The sequence below is a fragment of the Ptychodera flava genome, chromosome 21 (assembly GCF_041260155.1).
Source record: "Ptychodera flava strain L36383 chromosome 21, AS_Pfla_20210202, whole genome shotgun sequence".
Taxonomy (NCBI): domain Eukaryota; kingdom Metazoa; phylum Hemichordata; class Enteropneusta; family Ptychoderidae; genus Ptychodera; species Ptychodera flava.
The window spans coordinates 16,503,570-16,528,357 of record NC_091948.1 but is presented as its reverse complement, the minus strand read 5'-3'; the positions used below and the strand labels follow the sequence as shown (position 1 = coordinate 16,528,357).

Genomic DNA, 24,788 nt, shown 5'->3' with positions numbered 1-24,788 from the left:
AAACGCCGAGCTGTTGAGGTACATATAGGTTGATCTTGGCGCCCTTCATCTGTCGTTCTCTATCAACTTTGCTCTTCTCAGCAATTGCTACTTAGAAATCTTTTATGTTTCAGTCAGTCTTGATGACTGTACTTTGCTTTGTCAATAATTATGAGGATATTTGCAAATACAAATATTTATGGGCTAATTTTCTTTTTTTTTTGGTAAAACATCAATACTTTCAGATACCGCTAGTGAGATTTACTTTCAAACGTCTATGCCCCATCAATGTTTCTAATAATGTGAGTAGTATTCAGCAACGACTCACAGTGTAGTTATATCAGCTGCTAGGTTGCTTGTTATTGCCTTTGGTTATTGCTTCTAAACAAGGAATATGTGAACAGCATAGAGAGAATAAATGGTGTGCAAAAAAAATATACATAATAATGTCTTGCAATAGAATGGACAGAATAAATTGTATGCAAATAGAAGAGGCAAAATATCGTATTCAAATGGAATGGATTGAATAAATTGAATTTATACAGAATAGACAAAATAAATGGTATGCAAGAAATAGTCTAAGAATAATTGTTTTCAAACAGAATAAACAAAGTAAATTGTATGCAAACAGAATAAATTGTATGCAAACAGAATAAATTGTATGCAAATAGAATAAACTGTATGCAAACAGAATAAATTGTACGCAAACAGAAAAGACAGAATAAATGAAATGCAAGCAATAGAATAAATTGTCTTCAAATAGAATAGACAATACATCATCTATAAACAGAATAGACAAATGGTATGTGAACAATATACAGATAAAGGGTATGCAAACAATAAATTGTCTTCAACTAGAATAGACAATAAATTGTATGCAAACAGAATAAATTGTATGCAAACAGAATTAATTGTATTTAAACAAAATACACAATAAGTGGTATGCAAATAGAATAAATTGTCTTTAAATAGAATAAATTGTATGCAAACAACAGAATAAATTGTATGCAAACAATAGACAAATTGTATGCAAATGGAATAAACAAACTCTTCAAACAATAGACAATAAATTGTACTTAAATAGAATAGACAATAACTGGTATGCAAACAGAACAGACAATAAATTGTATGCAATCAGAATAGACAGAAAACATGGTATACAAACAATAAATAGAACAGAATAGAATAGAATAAATTGTATCCTACTCTCTAAATGTAGTCATAGTAATAGAGTACGCCTATCAAGACACTAAGCTTTCTCTAAAAATAGATTCTAAGCTTGTAAATTTATTGGGACTGCCCCACAGAAAGGAAATGAATAAGAGATGCTAAGTTTAGCTTTTGTTTTGTAATGATTAGTTTCAGAGAACATGATACTGTATACACTGCGGTGTAATATATGGTATGGCAGGGCTGTCAGTCTACTGCTATTGGTTAAAACTAACATGTTTACTGATGCATGCCATCGTTGGTTCTTTGGCATTTTATTTTTTTTTATAACGAGTTGTGACTGGACTTTAAGTATTACGAAAGGTGTAATTGGTTTTGTGATTTTGCTCCCTTCATTGAATATACTTGGCCACACTGAGTGTTCTCAATTAGTATACAAGTCACTTGGGTGCCTTCAAACTATTAATATCACACTTACTGTTAATAGCTTCTACTACTATATATACACAAAAGACACACTTATTTTTAGGAAAAGGTAATTTGGTTTGCTACACTAGACAAATAGATTTTATTGTATGTTTTTATTGCAATACAATTCTTGTTTGACTTTCCAGTAGAAAGGTTAACATCCAAGCATTAAATTCAGGATGTTAACTATAAATGTTTGTTTGTCTGAGAGAAATTTTACTCTTTGATCAATACCAATCACTCAAAACAATTTGGATTCATATGCATTCGGAAAATTGATTTTTTCTCCCTATTACTTAAATTAAACTCACATGCCACTGTCAGCCATGTCAAATTGGAAAGAAAAATTGCTTCAATCGAAGATTTTGTAAATACTAATGTATATGAAATGATTTTCAAGGCGGTAGGTCACATCATGGTGTGTGGCATAACCTTTTACCATGGTCAACTCTCTTGTATCTGCCTTAGGTAGGAAAGATGCAACTTCGTATATTTTGTCCAAGGATATTCGCAACCTCGAAAGTTTCACATCGTGATAAACATTTCGAGCTACTATTGATGCATTTAAGTATTGAAGGATTGTGTTGGCAATTTAGTTCTAAAAACCAACGTGCCCTCTAACAAACATGTCTTTCTCAAAACTTTGTGCCAATTCGGCAAATTGTGGAAAATTCTTTGTGTATGTGTAAACCAAAAAATTTGCTTGTGTCACAGGCAATTTTTCTGCATCGTGGTGCGTCACATTGGCTTAGAGGGCACACTACTTAATAAGTTTTGATTCGTTGAGATATGGTCTAATATATACATGTACTTCCAATTCTAAACTACCTCTGAAGATTTGAAGATATCTTCTAATTTGAAGATTTTATAGACCATCTAAAAAGTTAACAGATGCTTCAATATAGGTGACATTATACTTCTGGAGAAATTTTTTGGCTCAAATATAATAAATAACTGAAGTGTAAAGTTGATCTAGAGAGGGTAGACCTTAGTAATGGTCAGTTTTTAGAAGTTTGTGTACATACTCACATTGCCAGTGATTGCCAAGCTTTCTGAGAAGTATGATCAAGTATTCTTAGGCTAGGAAGAACAATTAAAAGAATCGCCATTTTTGCTTCAGCAAGTTTGGATTTTTGTTAAAATTGCAGCAAATACATACTTCTGAATTGCAATTATTTTAGTTCTGTCAGTGATGGGGTCCCTTAGTCTCAATGGGATGGTAAAAGTGTGAAAGTCTAAACAATTACTGATATTGGGACAGTATAGTATAAAAGACAAAAGAACTGATCTTATGAGAGTAAGTGTACCATGAAGACAGCAAAACGAAAAAGTACAGGCACCGATATCAGGATAAATAATGACATAAGTATGGTAAAGTGTAAATAACTGAATATATGCCGATATCATATTTGTACCGTATAAAAAAGTGAAAAAGAATTGATATTAGGACAGTAAGTGTAAAACACTGTACAAGAGCCAATATTGGGATAGTAAAGTGTAAAAGATTTTTCAAGCAGAGATATAATGTCAAACACAGTTGACTTCTTTCAAAGGCAGTATACAGGGGTTTCATTATGTATATAGTATGATATTTCGGTCATTTCAAAGGGTAGATTACCACACGCACTGATATTATGATAACTGCCCATTTTGACAGATGAAAATGATTTGTGTGTAAACAGGATGTGCATTGTATGAAACCACGTCATGTGGTTGTAAATTCAATATTTCTGTTCCCAAGTTGGTGTATATTGTCATTTCTTTGCTCCTGCAACAGGTTACAACCTCCGGCTACTTGTGAGCGAACCCATTCCAAAATATAATTACTTTATATAATCCCTGTTGATCCTTAACATGAAGTGTATGGTTCATGTAAATAAATGACGGTGTTGACAGCTATGCAGCCATTATGATGATGCACTCACATCCAGGATACCATGGGTCAAAACACACAAGTTGTGTCTTTTTTACATTTTCATACCAAATACAATGTACCAGAAGCAAATAATTCACCGACATTTTCTGTACTTAAGATATTGTCACTTCTTGAGAGACTGCATTCACAGGACTTTCCACAACAGTCTTGGGTAAATTTACAATGAAAATTCTCCTCTGTTATTTCTGATGAAAAAGTCTACACAATTATTTTCCATAGGCACTGGTAAATTGCTAGTCTAGGACCTCTCTTAGGTTGCTGTGTACATTACACTCTCACTAAAGACCAGGTTTTGGTGAGAGTATAGCATATAATGCAACCAAGGAGAGGTCCAAGACTACCATAGTTAATTGCCAACAAACACACAGTCTGCATGGCATGTACACAACTCTACACAGTCAGTTCCATCTCTAACATTACATGATGAGTTATTCATATTGTGACACTGACTGACAATGTGAATTGCTTGGTTTAAGTTTAACCCTTTGAGTACTGTAATTTTTCCCACCAAAATTTTAGTGTAATATTTTACCAATTTTTATAAATTTTTCTGTATTTCTTTTGATAATTTTGGATCAAATGGACAGCACTTTACAAACCCGCCAGTTTTTGACCAAAATCTGAAAAAATGTTTGGACCTGAAAACAATTGTCTGGGATATATTTTATATAAAGGCGCCAAAAGTTGACATTGGCCGTCAAGGGGTTAATGGGGTGTTAAAAGTACCATATAGAAGTATATTCTAACATTTTCATCAGGATTCAATTGGCCTTTTCGGTATACTCTTGACTTCAAACAACTCTAGTTTCACTGTATGTACGTCTAGCCGCTATTGAAAAACATTTGGATCTACCAAATTCTGATGGTGAATTGATTAAGATTTCATATTGTGCTTCGTCTGCCAAACACTTGGCTTTAAAATCAAATTTCCTACTTTTCTTCTCTTTCTCCAGAATGAAGGTGCCAACTTCCAGTGCTTGGTTCCAGAGTGTTTGTAAACCAATGGAAAAACTCCACACGGAACATCATGCTGAAGTTCCTGCCGACAGCAGAAATTCACAGTATGGAAGAGTACAGGAAATGTCCAACAATTCTCCATTCAAGAGTCTCTCTCTTATCATTGTCTAATAACTTACATGTGAGTCTATAAGTTATCAGGTTAGACTGGTTCTAACCAGCTATTGAGGATACCCCATTCCTTTCGTGACTTGGCAAGGAAAGATACTTCCGGATGAACTTGCCCTGGACAGACCCGTTGCTTCAAGATTACAACTGAGCAAAATATACAACTTCTTATCATCTCCTCTCTGTAAAGTTTTTAACGTTTCCATTGCAATTAACTTATCTGTTTTACATAGGTTGTATCTGGCGACCAGATCCACAAATGTGATCACATAGAAGCTGCCTGGTTGTCCATGTAGTCCATTTTGTTTAAGGTAGTTTGTGCCTCAAGAATGAGACTTCAAACTTTTGCTCAAACTTTCCTCAAGCAAACTTTCAACCATTCTCACTCAAAATCAAGAATAAAAAGCGGGGAGCATCATGCACATTGCGGTACTAGAGAAACAATCACCGAATATTTACTGATATTTGAAATTCAAAATGGCCACAATCCTTGTGATTTGTGATTTTCATATAACTAAGCCGGTGAAAACTTTATTACTCCATAAGCTTCAAAATGAGTCCTCACAAGTGGTAGGTTGAAAGAATATTGTAAAAGTTTGAGAGTCTGGATATCTGTTTTGGAGGCAGTCTACCTTAAATTATGCTAAAACTAAAACTCAGGAGCTGTAGATGCACAGAATCACTTCATCCAATTTAAACATGTGAACTGCATTTTGAGCATAGCAAACAATTTACAAGTGTAAATAAAACTGTTTGTATGATACATGAAGTGAAAATCTGATTGGTCAAACAATGAACTGGATATAATTCTGATTGGTTGTCTTTGAATGATATTACAGTCAGCTAACAAGGCTGGTTGGTTACTTGAGTGTAATGCTATTGGCTGCCTTTAAGTGTAAAGTCAATAGCACGCCAGATGAACAGATAGCACCATGTATATGACACAGACACATACTTTCATGTGACAGTGCAAAAGTTGATACAGATATTACAGCATTTTATCCAGATTTTGTACAAAATCTGGGAAAATTTTACATATATCTGTCTTGCCATTGTTTTTATGGTTGATATTAACACTTTTTATATTAAATACGCTAGCCTTTTTATTTTCAATCAGACACAGAGACGCCTCACAGAATTTTTGTATAATTTTGATTTGAAGTAGCTTGGTAGAATTAGTGAATGTTTGACTATCTTGTTGTGGGCGGGACACCAGAACAAGAAGATTCATGAAGTTCTGAAATGTGAAGTGTCATGAACCGGCAGGAGTATCAGAATTCAAATCTGAAAATGGAGATTTATGAGGGCCTTCACCTTGACACTGAACTGTGTAGGTAATGGACATATCAACGTTTACAATCACACTCACTTCTGGGTGAAGTAGCCGTACACTTTGGACATATTGCATGATAAAAGCAGGTGACGTGTAACACCAATTCAAAACTCATGAATCTGAAAAGTCTGATGTTATTAAAAGTGTAACTTTCTAGAAATGCTGTGACTACATTGCAAGTATGATAGATTCCAAATGAAATAGCCACAACCTGTATCTTAGGCTCAAGCTGATGCAAATACATGCCTGAAATAATCTATAAAGTGACACTGTTTTTTTGTAAACACTGTAGCACATCATGGTACGTGTAGTTATCGATATTTAAACATGTTTTGTTATGTTTCTTTTTAACAGGATGAATTTCATATAGCAGGTACAAATGTACGATAGAATGATTTTTAAAAGAAATCTTTCACTGTACATGTTTATTGTGTTCACTGCCATTGTAAATAAACAGAAAGCAAGCCTACTAGTATTTCTAGGGTTGTGGTAGTGGGTTACACTCACATAAAATTGGCCAAATACTTGTCAAGAAAGTTTTGATTTATATACAGTGATTCCATTGTGGATTAATTTGACGGTTGACGTTCCTAAACCGATGAAGCTGAATTGTCACACGTCTGTAATCACCAACAAGACTATTAAAACATGGCAAATTTTTTTTCGTATGCTTGTATTAATAGCCATGATGTGTGTTTCTCCCCTGTACAATGTAAATTGATATTGAACTCATATTCCCAACACAGAAAATTATTGTAGCTTCCTGTCGGTGTAAATTACACAAAAAGATGTATTTCAATCCTTGTAAATTACACAAACTATTCGATGTATTTCTCTCTTTGTAAATTACACAAAGTAATAGATATATCCCAGTCATTGTTATTACACATTTTAACAGATATATCACTTCCAATCTTGCATCAAAAGCAACATATGTTAAACATTATTTCCTTCACTGACTAGAGGAACAGAATGCACATTGAACATCAAACAACACTTGATATGATGATTTATCCATGAAACTGAGCTGGTGAGATGGTAGAATTACATCTATTAATATCAATGAGTCGTAGATTGATTATTCTCAGTGTTGTCTTATTTCCTCCTTATTCTCACATCCTTTGCATTTAATATACCCACTCCCAGTGCACTAGAAGCATTGCATATACTGTACTAACAAGACAAAGTACATCTCTGTATCCTGAATGTACTGCTGTTGATTCAAACAGGTGGTTATCTCTGAGGGCACTGCCGTGAACACACTATTTGAAAGCATTGGACGATAGATCTCATAAAACATCCCTAAGTGTCATACACAGCAAGACAACAGATGAAATATATGTTTCCCCAAGTGTCATACACAGCAAGACAACAGATGAAATATATGTTTTCTCAAGCTTAGTTGATTTTGACCAATGATATCATATACATTCAAAGCCTTTTGAAAAGTAGCTATCTGTTTAAATCATTATGGCATAATATTATTTGTATCTGTACACAAAATTCACCGATGAATTTCTCAGGATTTGTGTGAGTTTGGTTACAGAATACTATTTTCTTTGACAGTACGACTTTTACAGAACCATCTTACTCTGGTTTACAGCTTGAACCACAGCTGTCTGTGGTGAAGCAATTATTCTGACATTCTTGTTCATCAGACTGTACTGGTGAGACGTAGTTAAGTTTGTGATATCACAAGGATGCTTGTGTGGACTGTGTTGTGTTTTGTCTGAATCTGCAGGCAAAATTACCGATTCAATGCATCATAAAGGATGAAACAGTGAAATCCAAGTGCAATGCAAATGGAAGCATTGTATCACATCTCTTGATGTTGTGACCAATCAGAGAGCAGATGAGTTTGGAAGGTGGCATTGCAGCATCATCAAATCTGAGATAATGATATTCGGAGGACATCCCTCCAACTTGAAACAATAGCTGTATTTTTCCATATTCACGTTTATATATTATAAGGAAAACAACTGTAAAGTGCAACTGGAATATATGAGTACCTTTTTGTTTCTTTGTTCAAAAATTCATTCATTGTAAAATACAAAATGACAGTAATATTGTATTATACTTGTATTTAAATCTTCTATTTCATTGTTTATATGTATTTATATGTCCTGCAAGCAGTGAAGTTATCATTAATGGCTGTGTAGTGTTCCAGAATTTAAATTGTCATTTTGAAATGTTGATCACAGCAAAATTACTCTTTGCCATAAGTACATTGCAAGCAATGAGTAGTACATGACTTTCTATAGTTTTAGAAAACCTTGGCAGAGAATGAAATATTGATAATGGGAAAGATAACAATGAAATATCTGAAATGTTAAATTTGTGGACAGTGGCTGACACAATGAAGCGTTTTCATATCTTGTTCTATACACCTTTAGAAATATTTGTAAAATGTCAAAGTCATCAATAAAATCATAGATTCTTTGACATGTTTCACTTTAGATCAGTTTTGCATCAGAGTTTTTTGATGAAAGTTACTAATGTATTGTTACTGCACAGACGAAATTTTTTTTTATCACACATTGTGTTGTAACATCCTTTATCTGTTTCAAATTTTTCACAATAAAAATTACATATTTGTAGGTAACAAGACTTAGCCTGTTTGGATTTCTGTTTACATTCAGTTTATCAAATCCGTTAAATCTATGCCATTTTGAAATAGTAAAACAGCATATATTTGTTTCCAGAGGTCTGCTGATCCCAAACTTTGGATGTTCAATATGGCTCCTGTAGATCAATTACGATGAATGGCACATGACTTGCTACAGCAATTGGACTCAGATCATGGCATTTTAACTTTCCAGTCCTTCAACATGTCCTTAGTAAAGTAATGGTTCAATGTATATATCTGAAAATTTCTATAGCTATAACATCATGAAAAATTCTATCTCATCAGTTTTGGTGTGTCAGAACTTTTTTTGCGTCGATCATTGATGTGCTCATCAATGTAAACAAACAGCATTGCAGCCTTTATTTCTACCTTGATCAAAATTTGTGTCAGACATGAAAATTTCATAAAAATCAATCATTAAATTCTGACAAAATACATCCACTTGGTAAATTTTGAGTCGTGTTTTTAGTTTCGTCATCGATATGGGGGTTTGTATTCGTATAGACCCCAACCCCTGTTTAATAATTACAAATTCACTACTTTCAAAACCACTCAGCCTCTCAGTCAGCAGCTTTAACTGTCACACAGGATTTGCAGATATTGCATTGAACTGAAGTGAACCATTTGCAATACTACCCAGAAATTAAAATGATATATTTAAGTTCATTTGATCTGGTACATGTAGTGGGAGTTGATGTTAAAGCCACCCATGTTTAACATTTTGCCAATCAGTTAGCAGTCCACTGGCAAACATTGAAGTCCACCTCTCTGCCTTCTAGCTTGTTAAGCAGTCATTAAGATCATCACAAAGTAGGACTTAAAATTGTTTTATAAAAAAACACACGGTTTTGAATACCCAGTGGGACCAATTCAGAGCAGCAAAGTGTTTACAGAAACCACTGTTCAATTGTCTTTAATTGGATCATTTGATTGTACAGCCTTCATTAGATTTACCCTCCAGCAAAAGACAGAATTTTTGTTGAAACCAAATCCACCACCATTTCCCCAAACTTTTTGGACAACTGACTCTGCTTCCTCCTACTTACATGTTACATATACACTTACAGAGATGGTTACATTTTAGACTGTGAATGATCATGAGTATACACAGCACACTGTGTACAGCAGAACAAAAGGATCAAGACAGTGTCTTGTCATTACTCTTTCTACAGAGCTAGCACATGAAAAGTAACATTGCTCCACTTTTGCTACAAAAACTGTACTGAGTTGAGCAGCACTGGGAGCCCAACTAGAGAGATACAATACCATTCTAGGAGTACCTCAGCATTTATAATCCGTTAGAACAGAGTCTGAGTTCCCATATCATGTATTACTTTAACAATGAGCATTGAATGTCTATACTGAGATTCGGCAAGAATTTGAATCTGCTGCTAACATTAGTGCTGGATTATAAATTTTTGATTCCTGAATGTGAAATTTATGGGTTTCCTGAACTCTCCATTGCCTGATATCTGGGTCATTTCAATGTGCTACCAGCCCTCGTTAGAGAACTACGCATTTGTGCCTTTTCATCATGAACAGTTGTAAATAATGTATAAGTGAATAATGTGAAGTCCATGTTATATTTTGATGATACATGTATGTATCACAACAATAAAACATCCATGCATACTGAGTAGGGTACTAGACCCCTGAACAGAGGATGGTAAGGTGAGACTTGACTATGGCCAGGATATTGAACTCTTATTATCGGAGGATGGTGTATTTAAGACTGGAACATTGTTCCCTTGAATAGACTCATGCTATATCACCTTTAATAGGGATTTTTCACCTGTTGATGGTAGATAAATAGCTGCCTCCATCTCTGCCAGAACAGACATAAGCACTGGTATGCAGTATTTGATATTTCCATAGAAAGGGTATACTGGTATATGTACTTCCTGTCATACGAACTCTAGAAAAGAGGTTTAGAGTATCCATAACAAATTTTATAAAAATAAATTCATACTGGAAATACTGAGGCATGGAAAATATCAGCAATACAACAGTATCTTTGGTCTGCATACTAAACTGAGTTGTGTATTCTGAATTGAGTTGTACACATCATGCATAAACTGCAGATTTCTTGAATCTCCAAGACCTTCTAATAAGTAAGAGCTTTTGAAATACATGCTTTGAAATACATGCTTTCTATTTTTCCGAAGGAAATTCCTCGGATAGTTGAAATCCTTCTCTTTGGAGATCAGTACGATAACAATGCACGGGAATTTTCATACTGAGCAAAGAACCGCACAGACCAAGAACACTTAGACATGGTTGCTATCTGAAGAATTCAAGGTATACTGGAATTTCCCAAACACGCAACATGGCTCTCAGGCTTGAATTTCTCTCTTCAAAGGAACATGACATCAAAGGGTATGTGCCGAACACAATGACCCAAGGCAGTCTTGAGCCCGTCTGGCCTTTCCTTTTTTTCATAGATGTTGCTATGGAAACACCTTTCAGCTATCATTGATGAACCTTAAGAACAGCAGACTTAGTTGCGACAACACAATCAGGTGACATTGAAAACACTTTAGAAAGAAATTCCACGGATGGTATGACCAGGAGTCAGGAACCATTGAGGGCTGGATAATTTCAACATTCAGGGATTAGATACACATGCCAACTGATGTGTTACATAAACTGCATTCCTTATCTCAAAATAGAGCTGCTTATAGTCACGGACAGCACCACATATGAAGTTTAGACAGATATGGTACACATTTCTAATATTAAACTCATGTTTGAAATAATTTCCACTTCAACTTGCATATGTAGAAAATACTGCAGATTGATCCATATTGTTGAATTTTTGACACATTCTTACCACAAAATGCAGAATTACTATCGAGTTGAAAAACAAAATAATGCATTTTTATTGAATCCACAAGTAAGGCCCATGAGCTTTTACATAAATAACATGTCCTTACTTTATATTCACAAAAAATCTCATATAGAAACAGTGACACAGTGACAGTGTGCGACCAAATCAAAATGTATGGAAAAATGTTGTACTCTCAAATTACATCTCAAGATAATTCAAGACACATACTTCTTTAAGGTAGTTTACACCTCAAAACTGAAAGACTGAACCGGTTGCTCAAAAATTTCTCGAGCAAACTTCTACCATTCTCTTTCAGAATGGCCACACTTCCCTATGTTATCTCTGCATGGAAAAAATTAAATGTTTCATTTCAAAATAGAAATAACTTGATGAAAACTTAATTTAGTCCAAGAGCTTCATTTTTAACCCACACAAGCAGTGGATCAGAAAAGTATTATAAAAATTTGAGAGTTAAAATATGTCCCAATGGCGCATTCTACCTTAATAGGCAATATGAAGGTGCTCACTATTTTCAGATGTAAATTTGATTGTTCTTTCATAAAGAATTGTAATTTTTTCTATGGTATCGCACAAAAAATTGTATTTCTCTGGTGACTGGCAGCTTTCTAATGTTGTTGTTGTATGTCTCACAAACAATCATGTATTTGCTACGTAAGTTTGAATCATCACCCTCAAAATGGAAATTTGGTGGTTGGCTGAAAGCTAGCATACACCCCATCATGGTCATGAAAACAAAAGAATGCTAGTACTATACAACAGATGGCGCTTATCTGCAAGACTAACAACGACAGTAAAAATACCTTTCTCTAGTTAAAAAACGAGCCTCTTCGACAAACCAACTGAAATACAAAAAAACAAACAGTGATTAATGATAATTCCATGATGATATGAATAATAGCATAGTTTTTTGCCATTTTCAACATGACTTTCACGCAAACCTTCATTCCTCAACAAAGTGTGTTGTGATTGATAACATCACAACCTTGTGATCGCCAATAACAATGTCATCATCTTTCAAATGTCAATCTGAACAAATAGCTGCCTTGGGCAATTACACAATTGCCATATACACTACATTAAACTAAATTCTTCATGTTATGAAGAAAGTTTCTTCTCATTAATTCAGCCCTTTTCTCTTCTACATCCATACCTACTTGCCCTACTAAGGTCACCTTCTAAAGCGAAAATGTACGAAAATGTTGCTATCTCTAACTATTAAATTTGTGAATAAATCTGCGTGCAATTTGAAAATTGTTTTTAAACTCAAGGCAAGTAGGCTATGGCTTCCGGTATATTATTTCCATTGCTTTCTAAATAGGTATACGTGCCGCCCTTTGGGGTGGGTTTTTTCAGAGACGTTGTCTACCACTGGGGTGTAAATTGAAGTGTAATCAGTTCCTATTGAAAAATCTGTTGGTTAACCAAAGTCCTACCTCATTGAAAAGTGGGGGTTAAACTAAAGTCCATTAATAAAACATTAAGAATGCAGGACCAATGTTATTACTGGTTCAAGGTTAAAGTTAAGTAATAATCTTGAAATGGGAGCAATTAAAGTTCAACATTTTACATTCACTTCTTATGTCCATTATTTTTTATGAGTGTTGTCCTTCACTAGTGAAAATTTTTGGGTTACACCAAAGCCTCATCTGTTTCAAGACTCTTTTGGCAACACTGAGACGCCCCTGGTAAAAAAATTTCTGACAAGCAATCTTTTTCTTACCAGTATCTTTATCAATCATTTTCCTTTTCATTCCTGCTTTTGGTTGATCTCGTTCCTTCAACACTTCTTTGACTACACCTGGTCTGGGCAGCTGACCTGAAGGCGTCGGTGCTGGTCTGTTGCTGAAGTAAGCCATTTTGAGCGCCTGAAAAAACAAGATTACACATTTCTGTGATTTATCATCATGGTAAGTAACTTTTCATCATTCAGCGGAACTCTTACTTTGATAGCATGTCAGCATTGATCTCTTTGACTAAGATGGAGGTTTCATTTCACCAAAAAATTTGAATGGCGTTATTCCTATAAACTTATGAACCAAAATTTGATTAATATGGGAGTTTCAGCGAAAAGGATTTTTGAAGAAAATTGAAAAAAAAAAATTCCGCTATTACTTTAGATATGCACATTTAATGCTTGTTTTAATATAACTTTTACAAAGGGTATCCCTTTGTGACGTGTACACTAACTTGAATTGCAAATGATAGAGGATAATAGACGACAGCTGACAGGTAGCCAACCTATCTTATAAGCACTGCATCTCTGACAGTGGAGCTAAAAATATAGTATAGCAAAAAGAGTTTCAGCATGGTATACAGGTTGCAGAATTCTCAAAGCCAACAGCTTGAGCATCCTCAGGGGTAATGTTGGCTGGTGTGATGTTAAATTATGTAATGCTAAAATGTCCTTCAAGAGTATTACCGACAGATTAGGTCAGGAGAAGCATCATAGAAAATATATGTGTACTTTCATATGAAGGGCTCATACTAAACTTCTTTTCTCTACAGCACTCTAGATCACAAATTTTGAACAGTATTTTGGCAGTTTGGAGGTATTTTGAGGTCAAAAAGACTACTTTACAAGAGTTTTTACTGTGCACAACTGAATGGAACTGGTAAGCCGCCGTGGCACAGTACATGTAAAGAGCTCACTATAAACTGAGAAAAATCAAAGCAGTCCTGGAGGATTTCTTACCTCTTCACACGTACATCTCTTAGCTGGACTGTACTGAAACAAAGACTGCATTAGCTCTAGTAAATCATCACCTGCTGCTGAAAATATGTCCCTCAATGGAGTGCCTGGAAATTTCTTGAACTCTATGTAGTCTGGTAGTGCTGTCATTCCCTGCGAAGTAGTAGTACAGCTTTAGAAACATACATCCGCACATACTAACATACATACATACAGACATGTACAGACGCCACCGACAATTTTATTTCTTAACTAGTCTGCTGTGATGTATAGCTCTACTAAACAATTATGTTGAGGGTCTGTGAACTCCAGGTTCTGTATTGTAGGTAGCCATTTAATTCCACTACTTTCAAAATCTTATCAAAATGTCAACATACTCACGGGCCACATTTCTTCAGATGGTGTTCCCAAAGTCTGGAATACTCTACTGAGTTGATCTAAGTCAGAGTCTCCTGCTAAGAAAGGCACCCTGAGAAGTAGTTCAGCAAGTATACATCCCACTGCCCACATATCAACTCCTATACCATAGATTCTAGCACCATACAGCAACTCTGGACATCTATACCACCTGATGATTAAAAGGGTGGAAAAAAACATTGTTCCATAGAGTTGCCTGGGATCAGGATAACTGATGATGTCTTAGGATTTTTTCCATTTCGAAAGTTACTACAGTTCATATAATTATGTTACTTAAGATTTTTTGCCAGGTTTTGCAGTGTTAAAGGTCTGGTGAAATGGTCCCGTTTGTGTGACTGAATATCTTCCAGGGGGTCAATACTATTACACTCGCAACAGAATTGCAACCTAAAAGTACGCGCAAGTGTTAATTTTTTTGATATTTCTATGCGCGGCTTTCATGGGGTCATTTTGCGACACTCAGGTCACGCCCATAGCGGGGATAATGGTTGGCCGTCTGTGACGTCACAGGTGTGTTCATTTACATCGAATAGCGGTCCAACGCCGCCTTATCTCTGCCCGGTATCCGCTAACAAAACACTGTTCGCGCTGCCCATTTGCCACGTTCGCCAATGCAAATCGAAATCCAAAGTGGCGAAAAAAATCGATCCTAATTCGCCACAGCGGCGAAACTGATTTTTGTTTAAAAAATATGGTAAAATAAAGAAAAAACGTGGGTTTTTAGTCTTTTGTTTAATCTGCGCTTCTCTCTCGGCGATTCGCAAAAACTGTGTCTACTTCTGTATTATTGTGTTCTTTCCGTCGTACGTATTTGCAATCGAGCCAAGTCTCGCGAGAGATTTGACGTCATTTAGTCTAGTGGTGTACAGCATGCATAAATGGCTCTCGCTAGAAGTGAAACTTAGACACACGCAATCGAGCCCTCGCGATAAATTTGACGTCATTTTGTCTAGTGTACAGCGGGCATAGGAACGCTCGCTCGCGAGAATTGAAACTTTTGCTATACATAGCAGACATACGCATTTTAATCGAGGCAACAAGGTTCGGTGTTGCAGTTGATTTTCATTGCGGTCTAGATGTTCTGTGTTGTGCATTTTAATCACGGTCTTCAACATTCCATGTTGCGGTCGATTTGCATCGCGGTCCTCGTGGTCCGGTATTCCCCGTTGTTCTTCAATTTAATTGCCGTCCCAACGACGCGTTCCGTGTTGCTGTCGATTTGTATCATGGAGGACTCTACCTCCACGATTTGTATCGCGATCTCTACGTTCCGTGTTGTTGTTCGTTTTAATGGTAGTCTCAACATTCAGTGTTGCTGTTCATGCAGCTGATTTGCATCGTGGTCCCAATCTTCCGTGTTGTGGTTGTAGTGCATTTTAATCACGGTCCCATTTACGTTTTAAGTTACTGTCGATTTGCATTGCGGTCCCGACGTTCCGTGTTGTAGACAAGTGCATTTTAATGGCAGTCACAACGTTCAGTGTTAGTGTTCATGCTGTTGATTTGCATTGCGGTCCCAACCTTCTGTGTAGCGAGTAGCGAGGCAGGCTCAGCCGAGGGACCGTGGCCGATCGTACGAACCAGCAGAGACAAGCACATTATGGTTCAAACACTCAACACTTGACGGGAACTTGAAAAAGTTTACAGTTGAGCCGTTCATGTTCTTGCCGCTGTCACAGCCACCAAAAGAACAACGTTCTCCCATAGTGAAGGAGGACACTGTCCTGATCATGTAAGCGGAAACCCTAGAAGTTACCCCCCGTAGGGAGCTTACGGAGGTGTGAAATACTTTACTTCCCGCTATGAGATACGGCGTCGGGCAAACTTCGGAAAGCCGAAAAAAGTCGACTGGAGAGGCTCGGGGCACACGCCCACATTGCATTTTTCTTTTGCCATATTTCATAATCACGTGCGCTAAACGAAAAAAGAAATTAATGTAACTGTTTTATAGACCATCAACTGTATTTCTGTAATTTTGCAACATGGGCATTTCATCAGACCTTTAAAGGTATACAGTCACCTGTAATCTAAATATGCCCATATATGGTCAAAGGGGCGTTCCTTGGTATTCAAATGCCCATGTGAGGGCGCTGTTTTTAAATGGCCACCCGCTTAAAATCTCTGATTGGTTAGATTTTCTCTCTCCATGGTAACTGTGGCAAAACAGGTGACAGTATACCTTTAAGGGGGAGTTTGTGCAGTGGAAATATCCTGGACGTAGGGTGAACACATGTAGTAAAGTTGTATGTTATCATGAACAGCTGAGCTTAACAAACCTATGTATCTGTCAAAAAAAACAAAAAAGACAAGGACATTGTAAATGACAAAACAGCATTTTGAAAAAATTCAATAAAACTCTTTCATTTGCTCCTTGTTTTAAAAGTTTAAAAGTTAAAGAGCACTATCATTGGTTTGTATTTTTGATAGAATCTGGGTTATATTCTACCAGTCTTTTTCTGTTAATGGGCCCAGCTAAAAATTGCCAATGGGAAACTATTTGGTGGACGGGTGATTATTTGGGATTTACAAAATGTGTATTTCATTTTAAGATGTATTAGAAAACCTCCGTATCTTGGCTCTCATGCTTTTTTCAAGGGGAACAAAAAAATACCGTCAAGGACACTATGTGCTCACATTCGGTTTGAATTGGTCCATTCGAGAAATATTTAAACCAGGAAAAACAAGAATGACAAAAGCAAATAAGGTCTCCAACTTAGGTACTGGAGGTCATCTTTAGGAACATGCATATCAACTTCTATAGCAATGGGAGAAGCAGATCCTTAATACATAAGCAAATGTCAACAACAAAAAACAGAGAAGGCTTGATAAAAAGAAAAGGTGGGAGTGGGCAAAAAATGCACAAGGGGTCTGGTAAAAAAGTAATGCTACATCATTGATCTTCTAAACCCTACCCCCTCCTGCATATCAAATGTTCCACCCCTTGGTATTACATAAGACCAAATGACAGGAAGTACATTTACAACCTTGGACATTTTTAATTAGTGCCATGAGTGTTATCATTCTAATGTAAACAGCACTTAAGTTAGTTACAGATAGTGAAATGCCTTCCACTGTGGGTGGTGATTACAACATCTGGAATTATCCTGGATCCAAATTTCTCATCAGTTTTTGTATGTCTTACATAGAAAAGTTGCAAAAATTGGTCCAAAATGAAAAAAATCACCTCAGCTTTGTTTTCTGGATCAAATTTTCCTACAAATTGGTATCAAATATGACAAAATTATGTTCACAGCCTTCAAAATTGTCTCACAACATATCCTGGGTTAGTGTAGGTCATTTAAGGTCACAAACTGAGAAAAGTACTAAAATATACAAATTTTGGGGTTTACCAACACTTTGGCAGGTTAACCTAAGGTACTTGCACACAAATTTTCAAAGCAATCAAAAAAGCGGTTCTTGAGTTATTAATTCTTAACCATTTACACATTTTGTAAGCTCATTTGCATAATTTTGGCAATGCAGACTTCATTTGAACAAAATCCCATCTATAGCCCCGGATGCATCCACACACCAAATACCGAGCTGAAACGTGCAGCGGTTTGCATGTTTTTGATGTTGACGGACATACTGTACGTACATACATACATACACACATACATACAGACGCCATCGACTTCAGCCTATATGATTAACTCACATTGGTAAAACCAAATGTGAGCTAATAAAAAGAAAATGTTGCAGAGAGTGCCTGTAACTGCTGTAGTGATGACCATGCAGGCAGTTAAAAATATTTCTTAATCTACAAAACAAAAAGATTGGCTATAGGGCAGCATAAAAGATGGATATGGTGGTCAGCTTGTCAAACACTGGACTTACCTTGTTACTACTTGATGTGTATACTGCCTATTTGGACTGCCATAATATTTTGCTAAACCGAAATCACCAAGTTTTAACACTCCCTGATCATTTATCAATAAGTTATTAGGTTTTAAATCCTGAAGGAGAAAAAGAAACAAGAATTGTTGAGTCTTTGACACATGACCCTGAGAACAAATAAATGCCTTGCTATTCTTAAAAAATATAAGGTATGGGTACTAACCTTACTTTAAGAAATCGAAACGAAAATGAATCCGATTTTCAAACAATCATAAATTATACATCTTTTGCCGTGACCTGTGGCATTTATATTGTAAAATTACTATTTGTATTGTATTGTACAGTACACACAAAACCACTAATTGGCCCATGATAATTCAATTCTAACCAACATTGTCAGCCATTTTTCAACCATTTCAACTTTACTACAAACATGTATACTAGCGACTAATCACAGCAAAAAATTTTCAAAATGCCTAAGGAAATTATACCAAAATACTAGTTTACCATTCAAAAGTAGCATTCTTTTAATGCAAGGCAAAAATAAATTGTTCATATTGGGTGCTGTGTGAAACAGTTAAACACGGTTATAACTGAGTGGTCTGGTAGGAGATATACTTACTCTGTGAAGAATCCAGTTATCATGTAAATATTGTAGTCCAAGCAAAGTCATTAGCGTATATGCTTTAATATTGGCAGGAGTCAATACAATACTGGTTGTGTCTTTAATGATTACCTGTGCAGAGAAAATGCACCAATGATCACACTGACTGCTGAAGCACTACAGAATATCAACAACACGTGTCTTCCATTAGAGTGAATGTACTATCTGTTTCAAGGAGAACATCTTTGTTGAAAGATGTACTCTAAATTTTTGTTTCCACTCTTTTTGTCTAATTATAACATAGTGGGAATTTTGTGTGCATAGTCTAGAGGTAGTCAGAAATGTTTCTACAGGTGGAGGCAGAGGTAACTGGAAATCTACACACTGGACTTGTGTAGTCTGCAAGTGCAATTTTGTACAAAGGCTGTAATGTACGGTAGTATTCAAACTAGTGTAGTCTTTTTTAGACATCTTTAACATATTATGTTATTTTAATGTTGACTTCACAATCATGCGCAGATTTTGTGAAATTCATAAAAGAAGAGATCATGCTTTCAGAGAAGTTTGCAATATGAGGGAAAACTGAACTGCTTATCACAGAGAATGAGCACTCATCCCTGGCACCCTTGTCATCTGAACTAGTCTGATCACCATGTGGCACAGTGTAATGATGTGCACTTGCTTCTTTTTGACTCCCTAGGATAGTATCTAAGGATAAAATATAACTTCAGAGAATGTCCGAACAAAATTGCAAATGTGGTGCTTCACAGGATGGTGGGTTATAACTAATGGAGTGAGATTGGACTTGGGCGGGATAGGAGAATTTAATGCCTGTTCCTGGGTAAGTTGTCGTACATATTGGACTTATTAATTACAGGATGATTTCCTTTTCATCAGAAGCACCTAGACTAATGTTGCTTGGAACTGGTGTACATGAAAAAGGTGTCAGTAAAAGCTGCTTTCTTTTGTGATAAAAGATGTTGAGTAACCAGAATGTGGGAGAAGGAATAGAAACCAACCTCTAAATCTGTCTCCATAAAGTCAAAGACTAAACTGATATTTGATTTGTGGCCGAAGACATCAAGAAGCTGTAATGGAAATATAAACATGAATATGTTATTAGTAAAGCAACACTGCACCTCTTTGTGTTTACATTTTGTTGAGTCAGTTTGACTTCTAAACTTCACTATAGAAAGGTGCCATCTCATCTGACAATTTCTGATTCAAACACTTTCATCTGTGATCTCTCTACAATTGTACAAAGTGCATAATATATCCTGGTAAAGATACGTATAAATCTTCAAACTTCTTCACTCAGCAACCATTACATTTCCTAAACCTTAAAGTCTTTCTTACCCCTATAATATTTTCATGGTGCAATTCCTGTAGTAGTTTGATTTCTCGAAGAGCAGTTCTGTTAATTCCATCTTGGGCTTCAGCTCTTTCGCCCAGTTTAATCTACAGGTAAACAATTTTATGACGGTGTTAGTGTTGGTATTTACTTGGAATTCCCTTGAATTTAATGTAATACAAATCACAATACAGCGTGGAACATTAACAAAATGAACAGTCTATAACTGAAGGTCAACTATGTTGCATTGTTACCAATCTACAGCCATGCGCATTGGGTAATGTGGCTCACTGGATGTACCTGTGAGAGCCAAAATATAATTACAGCCATAAGAGCAGTTGCACAGAAAATTGTCACTTGACAGCAACATGGAATAGGCACTGGACGACTTGGGTTTCAATAAAGACATTAAGGCAAAAAAGTTTGTTGTTTAGAATATTCACTGAGGGCTCACAATGATAATGCTTTGATGATCTGGCTACACGCACATCATCATAAACCGCTGGCAGCAGCTAGAGGCATTGTTGCAAATTTTTGCATAGCATCATCATGGAATAGAAACAAGTCATCGTTGATGACACAGTCCCCGCTTGTCCATTTTGTTATAATCTTTGGTGTCTAGGTAGCTGTGGTCTAGGTCGCTGTGGAATGACATTGATGCAAGGGGTGCATCAGGCCTATGACTTGCATAATAAAGTAATCTAAGGAACGTTCAATAAATGACTCATCTCTGCCGGTAATGACCACTGAAGGAACTTTTGATTACATCACACATAACGATGCCCTCACTGCCTCTAGTGTCATGACGGCACATACTATACACATGGTTTGGTGAATTTTCGAAATGCTATGGGATCGGGTATGTTGTTGTAATCAGCCATCAGCCATTTCGAATCATATAATGAAACAAATTAATGTGCACAAGAATGCAGCCATAGTATTTTATCTTCGTATCACGTTTGAACAAAATCAGTCTATCGAGAGACAGTGACCTATGTTTATGTTTCAAAGACATAAAAAAATCAAACCAAAATTGAAATCAAATGGCTGTCTATTGACCATATGGATCATAGCACAAAATTAGTAGACATGCATATGTATGCCATAGTACTTTATCTTTGTACCATGTCTCAACAACATTGGTTAAGGAATATTTGCATATGATTAAGCCTCAAAGACATGAAAAAATCCAAAAATGACCATCGGGCAGCGATATTCAAAAAAATGACAATCTGGCAGCCATATTGGAACATGTCACGAAGTAAATTGACATATTGTATGCCATAGTGCTTGATCTTTGTGCCAAGTTTGGACAAAATGGGTGTAATGACCTTTGAATTACGCTTCAAAGACATGCAAAATTCCAACAAAATGGCAGTTCTGCAGCCATATTGGATCCTATCACAAGGTTAATTGATACATGCATATGCATGCCATAGTACGTGCTTTGAATTTGTGCCAAGTTTGAACAAAATCGGTTCAAGGATGTTTGAGTTACGGTTCAAAGACATGAAATAATCGCAAAAAAATGGCCGCCTGTCAGCCATATTGGATCATTTCACAAAATAAATCGGTGTTCATATGATGGGCATACTGTTTTGCTTTGTGCCAAATTTGAACAGAATCGGTTCAAGGATGTCTGAGTTATGGTCCAAAGACATGAAAAATCGCAACAAAATGACCGCCTCACGCCCATATCGGATCATATCGCAATATAATTTGACATGCATATGTAGGCCATAGTGTTTTGCCTTTGTGCCTAGTTTGAACAAAATCGGTTCGAGGATGTTTGAGTTATGGTTCAAAGACACGAAAAATCGCAAACAAAATGGCCACCTCGTGGCCATATTGGATCGTATCGTGAACTTATTTGACATGCACATGTAGGCAATAGTGTTATGCCTTTGTGCGAAGTTTGAACAGAATCTGTTCAAGGATGTCTGAGTTATGGTCCAAAGACATGAAAAATCGCAACAAAATGGCCGCCTCGCGCCCATATTGAATCATATCGCAAAATTATTTGACATGGATATGAAAGCCGTAGTGTTATGCCTTTGTGCCAAGTTTGAACAGAATCTGCTCAAGGATGTCTGAGTTATGGTCAAAAGACATGAAAAATTGCAACAAAATGGCCGCCTCGCGGCCAAATTCGATCGTATCACAAAATAAATCGATGTGCATCTGTAGGTCATAGTGCTATGCTTTTGTGCCAAGTTTGAACGAAATGCGTTCAGCAGTGTCTGAGAAACTGTTGATGACGGACGGACGGACGGACGGACGGACGGACGGACGGACGGACGGACGGACGCACAGACGGGACCCAATCTATAAGTCCCCGCCGGACTTCGTCCGCGTGGACTAGAAATAAAGCTCTCATTCCTCAGGATGTTATAGCTTAAATCAAGTAAGAATAAAGAATGAATGATCACAATGTATGCAGGGCTATCAAACAGTTGTTAGTATTGCCAAACTTCAGTAGACACAAGCCTGGCAACCAGAAAATGCTGGGTGGCTTTGTTAATCTGTGAAATCATGGTTGAATTTACTATAACATTTTTCTCATTTTTTTGCCATTTATAAGAGATGATTAACAATGATTTTACTTCCTGTGAAAAATATTATTTTCATGTAAGGAGATCAAGTGTTTGACTCTGGATATTATTTTTATCATATCTCCTTCAAAATCTTGAAACATATTGACTCCTGCGAGAGACAGTACCTAATTGTAACTCCACTTACACACAGTAAAGATACCCAACAGTTTCTACCAAAAAAGTTTCAACGAGCTGGCTGCTGCTCCAGCATTTACAAATCAAAATACATCAAAGAAAAGTAGAAAGAAGATTTGATGTTCATCATTGTTTGTATAATAACCACCTCATTTATGGTACTTACCTTTTTGACGGCAACAATTCTGTCATTGTTGGCTATGTCTCTGGCCTTGTAAACTGTTGCAAACTGTGGAGAGAAATTTCAAAAAGTCAGTCAAGATGAGCTTCTGGCATTTTCATAGACAGACACTGGACAGCTAGTGCCTATATAGTTTCTTTTGCCATACTTTATAAATAGCAACTTGAAGGTGACCAGTTTTACTGACTGGCTATTGGAATGTCAACACAGCTTTACAAGCTGGGTTTTCACAACCTAATGGAATGTAACCACGGTAACATAGGCATGCCAAAACACTATTGTGCTGTTGCTGGCTGTACTGATGAAATTGCAGGTACGGATTTTATTGCATCTTTGCCAGCCACTGTACTATGGATTCGTTTACTTACTGAGACATTCTTTTTTTTTCCACAATTATATATGTTTCTACAATTATATATGTTGATTTGAATAAAAAAGAAATTCATTTTACATTGTTACTCAGAAGGCAAAACTACCTCTCTTAAAATATAAAACCTCCATCCCTACAAAAATAAATTTTGCATTTTGAATTTGAGGATATTCTGAGACAATGGAGGAAGTTGTGAAACTAACTCAATGCTGATACAGTCCCCAGTGCTAACTTTGCAATCACACACTGACACGGAGAAAATAAAGTGTACCCTTTGCAAAAACTACCACCATGCTGAGATGGTCCTAGGCCTGATCATCATGATCATGGAAACTCCATCTGGTAAATCCATGGCTTTATACTTTGCTTGTTCAGAACCTCCCCGTACACGTTGTTGTGGTGTGGTACCACCGTACCAAAGTGAGTTTTGAAGTTTTGGGGCACAACATCAAAACTGAGGAGAGGTGGAAATCTCAGTCACTTGATAATAAATCTTTCTTTGCTCTGTTCGCATTCATAGGACTACGCGCGGGTTACCAGGAAAACAGAAATTCACATGTTAACTGTGCATGCTGTCAGCCTTCCATTCATTGTATTGTGAAATTTTACACCCACAGTTCAATACATAAGGAAATTTGAATGAAACACGGTCATATTGAAATGCCATGTCTCGGCTTGTACGCTGGTAACTGTGTACTCAGTAATAACTGCGAATGAAAACGTTTTACTGCTTTGCATTTGGCATATTCTCTTGCATATGCAATACTCCTACTATAGCGCTAAATCTAACTTACTTGACCTTCTCCGAGAAAGTCGATTTTTTCGTATCGTTTGGACCTGTCCTCAACGTCCAAGCGAGTCGCCATATTATGTATTTCCCACAATGCACAGCGAACTCAACCTTGAGGCGCGGCATGGTGCATATTGAAGGAGGGGGGGGGGTGTAGCATAGCATGTAGGGGGTAGGGTTAGGGCCTGGTGCATTACTCGAGCCCAAATTGTACTATTTCATCGGCTACTTGGGAACATTTTGTCAACTTCTAGACTTTTTTGTTGTTGTTGATGTCCGAAAATCAGTTTAGGCCTATACAATAACTTCTAATAAAACAGTAAAAAAGTTTACCG

General features: G+C 36.5%; 2 protein-coding genes across 2 annotated transcripts in view; one reads left to right on the top strand and one right to left on the bottom strand.

Moving 5' to 3' along the window:
* LOC139121562 (cysteine-rich motor neuron 1 protein-like) overlaps nt 1–8,618 on the top strand; it is a 37,439-nt gene extending 28,821 nt beyond the window's left edge. Inside the window, exon 4 of the mRNA XM_070686570.1 lies at nt 4,507–8,618. Within this exon, the coding sequence (XP_070542671.1) occupies nt 4,507–4,551 (45 nt within the window). The 3' untranslated portion in view covers nt 4,552–8,618. The remainder of the gene's footprint in view (nt 1–4,506) is intronic.
* A 2,874-nt stretch (nt 8,619–11,492) lies between these two features.
* LOC139121561 (cyclin-dependent kinase 7-like) lies at nt 11,493–24,570 on the bottom strand. Its single transcript, XM_070686569.1, has 10 exons — nt 24,458–24,570; nt 23,279–23,341; nt 20,389–20,490; nt 20,052–20,120; nt 19,051–19,164; nt 18,429–18,547; nt 14,556–14,742; nt 14,178–14,327; nt 13,206–13,350; nt 11,493–12,324 (listed from the first exon to the last, which is right to left on the bottom strand). Exons 1-10 carry the CDS (start codon nt 24,527–24,529, stop codon nt 12,296–12,298), a joined length of 1,050 nt encoding a protein of 349 aa, XP_070542670.1. The 5' UTR covers nt 24,530–24,570; the 3' UTR covers nt 11,493–12,295.
* Between the last annotated feature and the right edge of the window lie 218 nt (nt 24,571–24,788).

Excerpts from the sequence above, each read along its gene's own strand:
- LOC139121561 (XM_070686569.1), bottom strand. The coding sequence starts at position 24,529 with ATGGCGACTCGCTTGGACGTTGAGGACAGGTCCAAACGATACGAAAAA. Across the intron at positions 23,342-24,457 it reads ACTTTCTCGGAGAAGGTCAA|TTTGCAACAGTTTACAAGGC; the intron begins GTAAGTTAGATT and ends TTCTCTCCACAG. Across the intron at positions 18,548-19,050 it reads ATAACTGGATTCTTCACAGA|GATTTAAAACCTAATAACTT; the intron begins GTAAGTATATCT and ends TTTCTCCTTCAG.